Source organism: Seriola dumerili, unplaced genomic scaffold, assembly GCF_002260705.1.
Source record: "Seriola dumerili isolate Sdu_G_001 unplaced genomic scaffold, Sdu_1.0 BDQW01000309.1, whole genome shotgun sequence".
In the NCBI taxonomy this organism is placed as follows: domain Eukaryota; kingdom Metazoa; phylum Chordata; class Actinopteri; order Carangiformes; family Carangidae; genus Seriola; species Seriola dumerili.
Genome location: NW_019174564.1, coordinates 509,830 through 522,886, shown reverse-complemented (window position 1 = coordinate 522,886; position 13,057 = coordinate 509,830). Strand labels below are relative to the sequence as shown.

The 13,057-nt window shown below is 43.1% G+C and overlaps 1 protein-coding gene across 1 annotated transcript in view; it reads right to left on the bottom strand.

The window, feature by feature from the left end:
- col25a1 (collagen type XXV alpha 1 chain) overlaps positions 1-9,710 on the bottom strand; it is a 138,021-nt gene extending 128,311 nt beyond the window's left edge. Inside the window, exons 1-2 of the mRNA XM_022758765.1 lie at positions 9,417-9,710; positions 9,173-9,242 (exon numbers count right to left, since the gene is read on the bottom strand). Coding sequence (XP_022614486.1) covers positions 9,173-9,242; positions 9,417-9,710 — 364 coding nt within the window. The remainder of the gene's footprint in view (positions 1-9,172; positions 9,243-9,416) is intronic.
- Positions 9,711-13,057: the final 3,347 nt, after the last annotated feature.

Genomic DNA, 13,057 nt, shown 5'->3' with positions numbered 1-13,057 from the left:
TCTCCAATTTACTTTGTATCGTTTCCAGCTGATCACTCTTGAACAAGAGCCCCGTAGGAGGGTCTTAAATATGCATGTGATGACATATACAAAAGGAGACACTGCATGCCTGACCTTACATAACCATAATCTAATTGCCACTTATCAAAGTAAGGACGTTTATAAAAAAGTTCTCACAGTTCAAAGCTGCTCGATGTATGCAGACAAGCACAGGTCACGTATTTACGCCACAGTGTCCCAAACTAGTGCCTCCATCTAAGACGAGAAATTAGGCAAACCTATTTTCAGGCTGCCATACGCAGCATCAGCTCTGTTTATCAAGCTGTCAAAAATTACAATTCAACCAGCCGTCTAGCCTGCTTGGCCCATATCATATGACCAGCGAGTTAAATTAAAGTGCATAGGGTTGTCTGTCTCACCGCTGGGTTTTCCAGGCTTTAACTGTGGCTTACACAGCTGTTTCTACCCTCTTCTTCATCAGATACAAGGGGAGGGGCCCCTGAAACGGCCTGTGCGACGACCAGACCATGAGGCAACTCTCAACATATCAATCCATTATTACTGATGCTGGCGCAGCACTGTTAAATTTGGCAAGTCCCAGGGAATTGTATTGTTTGCTTGAGCCAAATTATTTTATTGCATGTTCTGGATTCACTGCATGCTAAAGGGGAAAACATATTCATAAACAGAGGAAAAATAGGGTTACATAAGCCTTAATTAGAAAACCGCGTTCCACACCATTTTTAACATCACAGCTTGGTGAGAAAATTGAGAATGAATGGCTTCAATCCATTTATTTCATGTTTTCTCTCTCTTTTAAATTTAGAAAATAAAATTAACCAAACCACAATAACTTCAAAAACCTTTGCCACTGGTAATAGATTGAGTTACAAAAGCTACACCGAGGGACTACAGGGTGTCACGCATGGCTGCACGTTTCTGTCTCTAGATGTGTGCGAGTGGGTTCGTCCGCAAGTGTGCATATTTTGTAATCCAGTTGTGTCCATGGACATGCAACAGCCTGTTTGTGAGTGCACACGGGCTCAAATGTTTGCTCGGTATGTTTATTACCCTCTCAGATCTAAAGCATGACTCACATTTCATGTCACATTTAGCACATGTTCAGAGAGGATGAGCCGGTCCCCTGGTGAGTGGTGGGGCGGAAGGAGGGGGGGTGGGGGGCATTGAACAAGCCGACAAGATCTCAAGCAAGACATTCTTGAATCTGAAGCTGAGCATAGAGGGGGGACGGGCGGGAGGGGGAAGAAGAGCGTCCCCTTAACTGACAAAAATACTGGATGTCTAGTGATGTGTGGCTCAGAGGACAGGAAACAGTCTGATCCAACTGTTTGGGCCGTTTGATTTTCTTAGAGTCTAACCTCTTGGTGGCGCCCCGGGGGAGTCTGGGAGCATACATCATCTGGTGAGCTGCTGGGCAAACCCTGCTTGCCTCCATCACTTTTTCCACTTTGAGAAATCGCCTGAATCCCTGCTGTCTTTGGACAGCTTCAGGGATTGCTTGCTTGTTTTTGCTGGGACTAGATGGTTTGAAAATTGAAAAGAGGGCACTCCAAAATGTTAGCTCTAATAAATGTTTTGCAACCACTGTAAATAAACGTTCTGAAAGGATGACTGTCAATGCGGCAATAGGTGTAGATTGATATATCTTGCTTTAAACCCTGGAAATTAAACAAAAGACAATGAAAGAACCGTTATTCCAATTCAAGAGAATTCATCTACAAGATGGACTTGTTGCTAGGGACCGTAAAAACATTTTTTGGGTTGTGAGAAAAGGGGAAGTAAGGGTAACTGCTGAAGTGAGGGTAGTCTGACTTGCTTTGAAGAGCAGCCTAGAGTCTTTTTTATTTGTTTTTGACCCTGTATTTCATGTCAGCCTTCACTTTTGAGATTCAGTTTTCCTGAATCTCAAAATACGTGGCTCTTCTGGTCATTAGTGATTGAGTGTTGTCTCCAGCAAAGAACGTGTCATTTTCAATCAACAGGAGCCAGAGCTGGTGCCTAGGCCCACTTCACTCTTTCACTACAGTGGCAATATCTGTTCATTTAATAGCTCATGTGTGTGGGTGGGACATTTGCTGAAATGGATACATCATCTGTTTGCTGTAAAATGGGCAAGTGCCAGTTTTCACTCCTAATGTGCGTATCGATGACGCACATCGCGACAATTTATGTTGTATTAAAATAATAAATGTTTACATTTGTATATATCATCTAAATTTTGAATATTTACTATGAAAATATGACTAATATATGGAGTCTTGAGTTTTTAAAACATGATACATAAAGTACACCCCGCTTCCCAACATCAATCATTTTTGTACAGACCCTTAAAGGTTTAGAGCAAAAATGAAAAATGACTTGGTGTCAAGGTAAGCTGTTTTGGAACAACTGAGAATAACAAGAGCTCTAAGCTAATGCTGCTCTTAGTCTGTGGGCCTGAAGTAAATGATGCATTATTAACAAAATAAAAGACACTCGGCAAACACTAGCCATGAATTGTGTTCAAGACAAATCTCTCTAAGGATGCCCATGAATGGTGGTAAGACCATATTAACCATAGTTTGCATGTCAGGCACACAGTGGTGAAATTATAGCTTCCTGTCGTGGCACGTACCAGTGCTTTTTTTTTTTTTTTTTTTTCCTCTTTTCTTTTTTGCACACCACTGTTTTATTTGTAGTGCCTGTTCTTATTAGGCTGATGGAGAACAGAGCAGCAGCATCTGTGCCCCTCACCCCTCATCCTCCATGCCTGCTAGGGCTGAGAGGCCTGGGGCATAAAGCCACAGGCGGTGGGATGGGTGGGGGCGGGAGGGTATGAAGGGAGCGCCTGAGGGGTTCCTAGTTTTCTGTACTTGTCGGGAGCCCAGAATTTCCATGACACGGGTGAACACTGGCATCATCATGCATTACTGGTGATTTGAAACTGATGACAGACACTGGAAAATCATTTCTGCAATCAAAACAAATGAAATAAGAATCGTTTCATGGAGACAGGCATTGGGGGCTTTTTTTTTTTTTTTTTTTTTTTTTTTTTTTTTTTAAATCAGAGAGTATCGTGCCAATAATGCTTCACAAACAGGAAATACTGACTATATATCAAATGTTTCACCAGGAAACTATAAAGGAGACAAGCTGGTAAAAGAAATACAAAATCTTAAAATGAGATCAGATCATTAGAGTTTAAATAGACATAAAAAAAAAAAGCCATTAACATCGTAGTGGCCTTAAAAGTTGCAGAGAAATCACCATATCGAACAGTAGACCAGCTGTTCCTGAAGGCCGCCACATTCGTCTATTAAACTTCTCTTTGAGCGCTGGTGGGTCAGGGATGAGTATGTGGGCGCATGAAGGGAGGTGAACTTAAGCCGTCACAAAGGAGACTTCAGTAGACTTCAGAAGGAGGATGAGTGAAACTTTCATACCCAGTGTCAGAGGGCACCCGGCAGATGAGACAGAGTTTGTGAGCCGTCTTTTGTGGAGGATTTGCCACCCAGCTCCGACAGAGAGGCAGAGGAGTCGAGCCGCCGGGGCCACGGAGAGGGCGCATCAAAAAGGGGACCAACTGCAGCGACTTCCCTCCTCCACGGGAGTTTGCCAGGCAAACGGAGGAAGGGGGTTATATGTTGTATCAGTGGCAGAAAAGAGCCCCTTGCATGCACCCAGATAGTCGCCAGCACTGCTAATGCAATGCTTCTTAATTCTTTTGCCCAATATTTGAGCAACAAATTTGCTTCCACGCAGGATAAAAAGAGAACATCTACATGAACAAACAGCAAACTGAAGACACTGTAAATATTACTGTCGCATATCTTCCCTCAAACATCATGCCCGAGTAGATACACAGAGACCCAAGAGATGTTTAAAAGCAGCACATCCAGCAGGAAAACTATTCAGCTGTCATCAAAGAGCTTGGGTGAAATCATTTAAAGGGTTTATTGAAGCCTTATCCTGAGGGCACGAAACCACAGTGGAAGAATTCTGCGCCACCTTTAACAGCTTGAATGTCATTGTCCAACTTTATGCTTGGGAGATGTAGAAAACTGCAATAAATCCTAGACGGAAAATATTAATTTTCTTAAAAACACAGCCTATTTTTGGAGCAAATGCAAAACTGGAGACAATTCTTTTATTCAATTGTGGGGTGTGCCGTTATGTTGTGGTGATGGAAACCCCTTCATATAACTCCAAGTAGTAACCTTAGGAGCAGCCAAGACAGGATCTCCAAGCTTCCTACTTAATCCCACACAAAATGACGATTGAGGATCACCGCCAGGAAATGTTCAAGGACACATGAGACGGGCCATTAGGCATGAGCATTTCGATTCTGCTCCATTCCTTTGGCCTCCGTCCCCCTGTTCTCCCAGCCTGAGGTTCTTCACTCTCCAGCGGAGTACTGTTGTGACATCGCTCACATAAAAATCATGTCATCTCCTCTCTATTCAGAGTGTCCCCTCAGGTTAATGCATAGTAAAAAGAGAAAAGTGTGCCACCCTTTCAACCCCTACAGTCATTACCGGTGCTTTCAGCTGGCATGCCTCATCATCTCCCATTAAAAAAAAACTGCTGTGTCAAAGATATAAAGAGAACATCTGTGCTATTTCCAGCATCTTGCCCTTTATAATAACCCTTGTGTGAGAATTGAAAATTAGGGCAAATGCCCCGCTTCTGATGATTCATCATGATAAATCACGTCATGTTAATTTATTGGGACTGACGTAAAACCTGAGCTGAATGAGTCGAGCTTTTCATGCATGAAACGATCCCCTGCAAGATGTTATTCATTGTGTGGAGTACATTACGCTCATGATTTACATGTGGATCCCCTTTAAAGTGATTGAGCAGCAATCAAAAATCCTGATTGCCTATTCACCGTCGCCTCCAGGCGAAGCTTCTCGGGCTCCATCTTTTTGTCTCCGGCCTCACTTGCTCACGAAGACAGCCTAACTTGACTCCCCCTAACCAAAAGCAGCTGGCCGCAGCGGCTACCTGGAAGTCTGCTTAGCTTTACCTAGCACTCAGTAATTACATGGCCATTAGGGCACCTCCCAGCACCAAACCACACAGAGGGCTTAATTCAAAAGCTGTCGGTGATTAATTACCAGTTGCCCACCGAGTTGAGGATATCTGAGGAGATTGGCACAACTGTAACTGTATCAGGCCACTGGGATTACACACTTTGTGAGGCGGAAAAGGGGGAGCATAACCCAGCTTGGCTACACAGAGTTGAACAGAAGTGACTAGATTGAGAAAGTCGTGTGTGTGTGTGTGTGTGTGTGTGTGTGTGTGTGTGTGTGTGTGTGTGTGTGTGTGTGTGTGTGTGTGTGTGTGTCGTTTTGCCTCTGGTGAAGTGAACCAAATCTGGACTTGACAAAGCAAGAAAAACAGATATTACTGCATCTGCTTACGATTTTATTTTGAAATCTTAAGACACACCATCCAGCTGAAGTGACCCCCAGCTGCCCCCTTGTCCTTGACAACCAGTATTGGGTGTTTAGTGGGGGAAAACATAGTCCAGCACATTACAAGCTGTATATTGCCGTTTTCTCCAGGGCACGTCAGCTGGTGTTTAGCTGCCAGACTTTTTGAAGCGTTAACTTCAAGAAATGCTGCAGAGTGGGAAAAGGGGATGTATGGGAGAGGGGTGGTGGGGTGGGGTGGGGGGTGTATGGGTGAGTAAACAGGGAAAGAGCAAAGCACCAGTGCTTGCTGAATGCACATTTTATTATAGTCCCATTAAACAACAGGCCCTGCTTGGAATGCAGATCCCAGGGGAGGAGAAGGTACATGAAAAAAAAAAAATGAAAAAGACAAACAGCCCGCCAATGCTGAAACAATTATTAGAAGGAGACTCGCTTCACAGAGTGGCACACCGAGGGGGTGTGACTGTAGACGGTTTCACATCAAGTTGGTTTGACAGGTTTTTCTTATCCCCTAGACCCAAGACTATTTCCACTAAATGCATGGTGTGAAAACAGCTTTTCAAACCCAATGTGCAGTCCAGAAAAACTGACAAGGGATTAACATGAAAATGGTGGTGTGTGTCCCTATTAAATTCAATAGATGAAATACACACACAGACACACACACACACACACACACACAAGTCTGCAGCTCTGTGAGGCTGTACTTAAGTAGGCACAACAGCACTTTGAGGTAAATGCTACATGCTCACAGTGACATCGCAATGAACACGATGTAATGCAGAAGCCGGTGGGAAAGTCGTTGTATTTTCTTCTGTATTTGGTCATTAGCAAAAATACTTGGTACATTGTGACCTGATGGTAAACCATACACTAAGACTTCACTCCGAAACACAGAGCTCAATCTCATGGCGGCACGAGGGGATGACAAAAGTTATCGGTGAAGGATCTATTGGATCCATCCTATAGCTGCTCAGACATGTCACTAAAAAAAAAAAAACAAGTGTCAACCTGCTGGTGTCGCTAGAGGATAATTTAAGGGAGCACCACAGTCAATAAAAATCTCATGACAATCCATCCAACATTGCACCCTGGACCAAAGTGATGGGCCGTCTACATTGCCGTCCAAGTCTCAGGCGATGAGCCGCATTATCAGCCTCACTGTGAAAAAAAGCCTTCAGTCACACAGAAGCTAATAACTGAGTCCTGAGTGAAGGCGATAACAGACAGTGTGAGAATGAAAAATGGCACCAGCAAAAACTTCACTTCCATTTAACTAAGAAGTACATGAGCGTGAATAAAATACGCTTTAAGTTCACGACAGACTTCCTCTGATAAAGATGGCACAAACTCCCTCTGATTCAGGAGCAACCTATAAAATATCCCCAAGCTATGGACCATTGCTCTGTCTATGCAACCACTCCATCTTCTTTGACAGCAATAAAGTGAAGACTGTGAAAAGCACATTATAGTCCTCCCCTCAAAAAGAAAAAAAAAAAAAAGCCACATCTGAGCCACAGGCTGTCTTTTAGACAGAGGAGGGGATAAATATTGAGGGAACCCATTCAGCATTCATAAAGTATAAAGATATTTGGCCTGAAAACACCCACTACAGAGCATTAACGTTGCATGGCACAATACACTTACACTGCATGAGCATTACATTATCAAATACACTCCAGATTCTTCAAAGTATTATTATGATTTATGTGTTTTGTATGTAACTATAGTTCAATAAGAAATGGATAAATAGTGGACATGAAGAAAAATGTAATCAGATTTGAGAGGCTGACTAGTTGCCAGTTTCCGAGCTCGAGCTCGGTGCCGCCTTGGTTCGGGTTTTAGTGTCGCCGTGCTTCATCTGATGTGAAATGTTTTCGTTGTTTTATTTCTGCCCGTAACAGAAATGTGTCAGAAGGGAAAAAGGGAAAAAGCAGCAGACACATGATAGGGATTGAGAACAGAGAGCAGCGTGATTGTGAGAGTCTCATTATGGTTAATACTTCCAGTACTTCTGGCTCATTAATTCAGGCCTTTTCACTCAGCAGATGACTCATTCGTAATTGATAAACCACTTGAGAAAACTAAAGAAATTGTGCCGTTCATTCATGATTATCACTTTCACTGGTCTTGCTTCTTCTTTCATCTGTTTGATTGTAAGATGTAATAATCTGTCAGTGTATGTATCCATGAGGGGGATTTTTTTTCTTTCCCTAATTTCCCTCCAACAGAGGTCAGAGGTCAACGGCAGAAGACTCCCTGGCTTCGGTTGGGATTCAGCATCTTGCTCAAGGACGCATCGGCCCTGTGGCGCAGATGCTTGCTGACTGACACCTGGATTGTCCATCTAAAGAGATCCAACCACAAGGCTACTCTGCTCTATGTCACAACTACGGCTTTTCCAGAGAGGTCACCTACACCGTGTTCACACCGCCTGGATCACATTCCCAGCTGCGGTTGACTGAAGCTGCAGCGCGGGCAGATCCCTCTTTAATCACACTTTGAAAAAGTTGTGAAATACATGTCATTTCCAAGAGAGCAGTCTTCATTCTGATTTCAAGGACTCATTTTGTCTCAAGGGGCTGAGGATCCTGACTGACAAAAGCTTCGGAATTCTGGAAGCTGATTGGCGGCAAAACCTGTCGACACTATTTGAGTTCTTAAAATATTTTACATTTAGATATGAAACAGTGGAAAAGACTTTGAGCAGATGATTGAAATCTACACGTCTGGTGGCATCCTAAAGAAATTCACACATGAACTGGCATGTCGTTGCTGTCCTGTGAAAACCATGCATCTCCGCTTTTTATGAGCAGAGAAAACCAGCCCCAGTTAAAGCTATGTGACAATACATTGCTCAGATGATCCAGTGGATTTTTATATGGTTTATTTAGCTCACACGGGAGGAGAATTTTCTCAACACATTAAAGAACAATTCATCCTTCAAATTTTTATTTTTTTTATTTTTATTTTTTTATTTGAAACAAAACAAATTCATTCAACAAAACTGGAGATACCTGGTTTTCAATCAACAGCCATGATATGCTTTTCCTCTGACCTGCACCGTCAACACACAGCTGTCGATCACATGATTCATTTTTTCCCCTCCAGTTATTCACAATAGTGACGACCATGGCAACATTTAAAAGTCAGAGAAGATGTGATCCTACAGTTCAGATTCTGCAGCATCCCTCTTACATCCTAGAGCGCCGTCTCCCACACTGATGCACAGACTAACCCAACCTTGACTCCATCCCAAAATGATCAGAATGCTGACCCACACTGAAGGAATAAATGTTTCCATCTACTGGTGGGAAATGTGAATTTCATGTGGCTTTTTTTCCCCCCTTCAGTGGACAGGCAACATCACAAGTCAAACCTCTCAGCACCTCTATGTATAGACCACTGTTAAATACCTTTCTTTCTGTTAAGCTTAATGGCCATTCAGCTGTCTGCATCCTTCACAGCAGAACTGCCCCAAACTATCAACACCATCCAGGCAAACTGTCATGTGTCATCAGTTTATTTCAATGAAATAAACTCAGGACCTGTTCAGAAAGATCTCCTTCCTTCTCACATCAACTCTGGTCTGAGTGAAGCAGCTTCAAGTCCAGTGTCACACACACACACACACACACACACACACACACACACACACACACACACACACACACACACACACACACACACACACACACACACACCGCATTGGGAAAAGTAGTTTGGTTTACCTGGAGGGCAGTTGCATTCAGGTGACGTCTGTCTGGCAGTCCGAATCTTGACAAAATTTTCATAGGAGCGCTGAAATTTTAAAACAATGCTTTTTTAAATTAATCTGCACGTGATGATTTCAGTGACAATAAATTATTTGGGGGAAAATTGCGTGGCTGTTTACTGAAATAGTGTCAGTTCGTGGGCAGTTAAGCGGCTGAAAACAATTAACTCATGGAGAGCAAGTGCAAGAGGCAGTCTTACCTGCGAGAGCAGCTCATCCACTCTTTGTTGGATCAATGAATTAAAATCATCCAGGGAGTAGCCAGGGGCACGGATGAACGGGTGCTCGCCATTCCCACTCTCCAAATCCACAACCCGGTTCTTAATGTCAGCTGTGTTAATGCTCAGAAGAATGCAAAAGGCGATGGACGCCACTGAACATAAAGACGAGATTATGTTCAGCACTGTTGTGCGACAGTATTGTCGCTTCTGAGGCGCCACTTTCTCCATTTTTTCCACGCACTTTGATGCTCCTCTTGCCTCCGCGATCTCCATTTAACTAGAACTACACGCGCGGTTGGGAGCAAACTGCATCTGGCGCGGAGTCACGAATTTATGGCACACTGTTCTCTCTCTCTGTGTATGTGTGCGTGCGTGCGTGTGTGTGCCTGCCTGCCTGCCTGCGACGCGGCGTTCACGTACAGTGACTTTGTGGTGACAGCGACAGATAGACGAGTGGAGCCCCACTCCGCTCCAGCTAAAGCAAATGAACCTGTCTGACGGCGCGTCAGTGCTCCTGCAAACTTGTTGCACAGAACCTTGCACAGTAGTCTAGTGCAGAGGAAAACGCTATTATGCACAATAAAGTAGAAAGAGAGGCTGGGGAGGTAGAAGGCAGCGCGCATGTAGTGAAGGCAGCATTACCACTCAGAGCTTTTCCACGGTGCAGGCACGCTCCCCCTCATTACAGCAACAAACACGCCTCCAATCTGTCCTGACTGATTAACATAATTTATTGGCCCGCTCCTTTCGCTCTCCTACACTCGAGTACTATTGCCATTAGTTGACATTAAGAGAAATTATTGTACTCCTGTGAGATCTCCAGCTTTGCAACCACAGAACGCTGCGTAAAGAGGCAATTAGCCTTTTTGCTGCATTTTGTAAATGCACGGTTCAGAGTGAGGGCACTATAAAACAACAATCACGTTTTAGATGATTAATGACTCATGGTTCTGTTATTTGTTTAAAATTAAACATTAACATTTACTGCAACCGCTGTATGGCAACGTTAACATATTGTTTTTTTGTCCATGGCGCTGCGTAAATACGCATGAAAATCTTAAATGTTCGCGGGGTTAGTTGAGCAAAGGTGCTGAATAAACTGTCAGACTATGAGAAAAGAGTATATCTTATTGATTGACTGCTTTCTATAGACCTCATGTGGAGAGAAGAAAGCCACAAAGCCCAACAGCGCTCAGACAGAGATGCGCCTGTGGCGTCGAGTGAACCCCAGTCTGTCTCCCTTCTGGACTGTTTGATGCATTGAGTTGTGATTAGATTTTAGTTCGTATCTATTTCGTGAATTTATTTATTTAGCAGACAGTGCGCACAAACCACGAATAACATGAAAACCGGAAATGTGGATGACTATTTCACGTTAGAGAAGGCGATTCCTCTAAAATTCCTGCAGGGTTTCGATTTAAAATAATGGGAATGCTGAGGTGAAAAATGATTCCAAACATTTTTTTTTTTGCACGATAGAGCAGTTTGCTTGAATGGCACAATGATAATCCCATGTATTCACTGGGTTTTGGCACCACCGTCTGTCTTACATCAGCATCAATACAAGCGTTGTCTCTGATGCTTTAATTCTGGAGGCTGCAATATAAAGTTGATGCGCATAGCGCTGCTCCAAGTTTGAGGTACTTTTAAACTATATTCAATCAGCAGCAATAACATCACATCTGTCTTCCTCCACGGTTCACTCGCTTCAAGAGACCAAGATCTATTCTGAGTGATTTGAATGACACTGAATAAAGAAGTCGGTTTTTCATATGCAGTCAGAAATTCTTAATGGAAAACGAATTCAAATATCCATAAACCTCCCCTGACTCCTGACTTCTTATTCCGAGATTCCTCTTTCCAGCCTTTTTGCATTTTAATGCTCCTCTTTGAAAATACGTCTCCACCGCTCCAAATGAATGGGTGGAGTCCAGAGGCACAACTGCACGCAGTGTCTGAGGTATCCACTGTGGATGTGACTTACCATTCATCAGAGCGGTTTCTGTCTCTTTTATTTCCCTAAAATAATCACGTATATTCTACATTAATCTGATTTATAGATTAGTTCTTTGGCTCTTTTTTTTTTTTTTATAAAATAGGACATTAAAACCTCCCTGGCCAATTAAACCACTGCTACAGGAAATGTGTATTTCTCGTGTGCAGAGATGTTCTGATGTGTCACATCCAGTGGAAGAAAATATCCGCACACATCCATTAGAGATAATATATTGCTATAACTGCTGTCACACACTGTCAATATCAAATTAACATAAGCAAACCTAAAGCATTGTAGTTTGCAATGACAGCAAGGCACTGAATCCGTTGTTTTGCTGCAGTGCCAAACTAAGACCAAAATGAGGCAAAACCCAAGATACTTTAAAGGCCAGGTTCATTATTTTACCTGATTCGGTCTCTTCAGGTAAAAAGACTGCTTGACTGGCATCTCCCTCACTCTCCTGTCAACTCCTCTGCACCTGTTTGGACGGGACAAATTACCCTTTTATTATTTTTATTGGTAGATATGACCTCATGCAATTCCCAGTCTGCTGAGCCAGAGGAAGTGAAATGAGCCAGAATTCCCCCTACAACTGAAAATCATTGCAGGTCTCTGGTCTAAATAAGCACTGGCTCAGAGACCCTCTTACACTGCAAACAGAACATTCACTACATATTTAATGATATGCCTAATAATTAGATTAACCAAAGAATAATGAATATCAACAGGCTACAAAATACTGGTCATAGTCTGTATCAGCCTCTTCCTCTCATGTCACATCTGTTCTGGTTTTATGCTGCTGTATAAGCTTTGTGCAAATAAAAAAAACAGCCTAAGAACTTGTAAATTATGAAATAAATACCATAGTTAATTCTAATCTAACACCAGATTGCAAGCAGCAGACACCGAAGCAAAATAAATTGTCATGTGGACCTAATGTGGACCCTTTTTTTAAAAGCTTTGAACGCCATCTAGTGGACAAACACAGCAATGCCCTTGACCTATTGATCCAACAGACCATAATTTAACACCTGTGAGTGGAAGAATCCCCATGACTACATCTGTGTGTGTGAAACCTAGCGGAAGGTCACAAGGTCACAACTCCCTTGACTCCCCGTTGTGTGTGTTTGTGTGTGTGTGTGTGTGTGTGTGTGTGTGTGTAGGCTGACAGTCCCCCACCCCTTCTCTCTCTCTCCCTCTCTCTCTCTTTATTTTTGGACATGACCACAAAGTAACAGATGGAGTCCTGCGACCAAGTCACGTTGCCAAGTCAAACTGCACTTTGCATATTCAGCAAATAAAATTAAAAAATTTAACATAATCAGGCATTGGCTTAACAATCTAACAATGCAGCTAATAATGACACTTTCAAAAGTGGCCGCTCCACTTCGTGTGACATCCCTACTGGAGTTTTGGAATCTTCTTTACGCGCCAAAAAAGCGCATCATCACGAGCCGCGTCTTCGCCTTGACAACGGCCTGCATCTGAGAATAATTCACTCGTGTTTATTTTTAGAAGCTGTCGGGCCGCTGCGTGCTACTCTCCTTCAACACACACCCCACGTCCCTCCGGTCAATAATTCATGCGCTGTAGGCCTGCAGCGAGGAGCCAGGGAGCAGGCTGA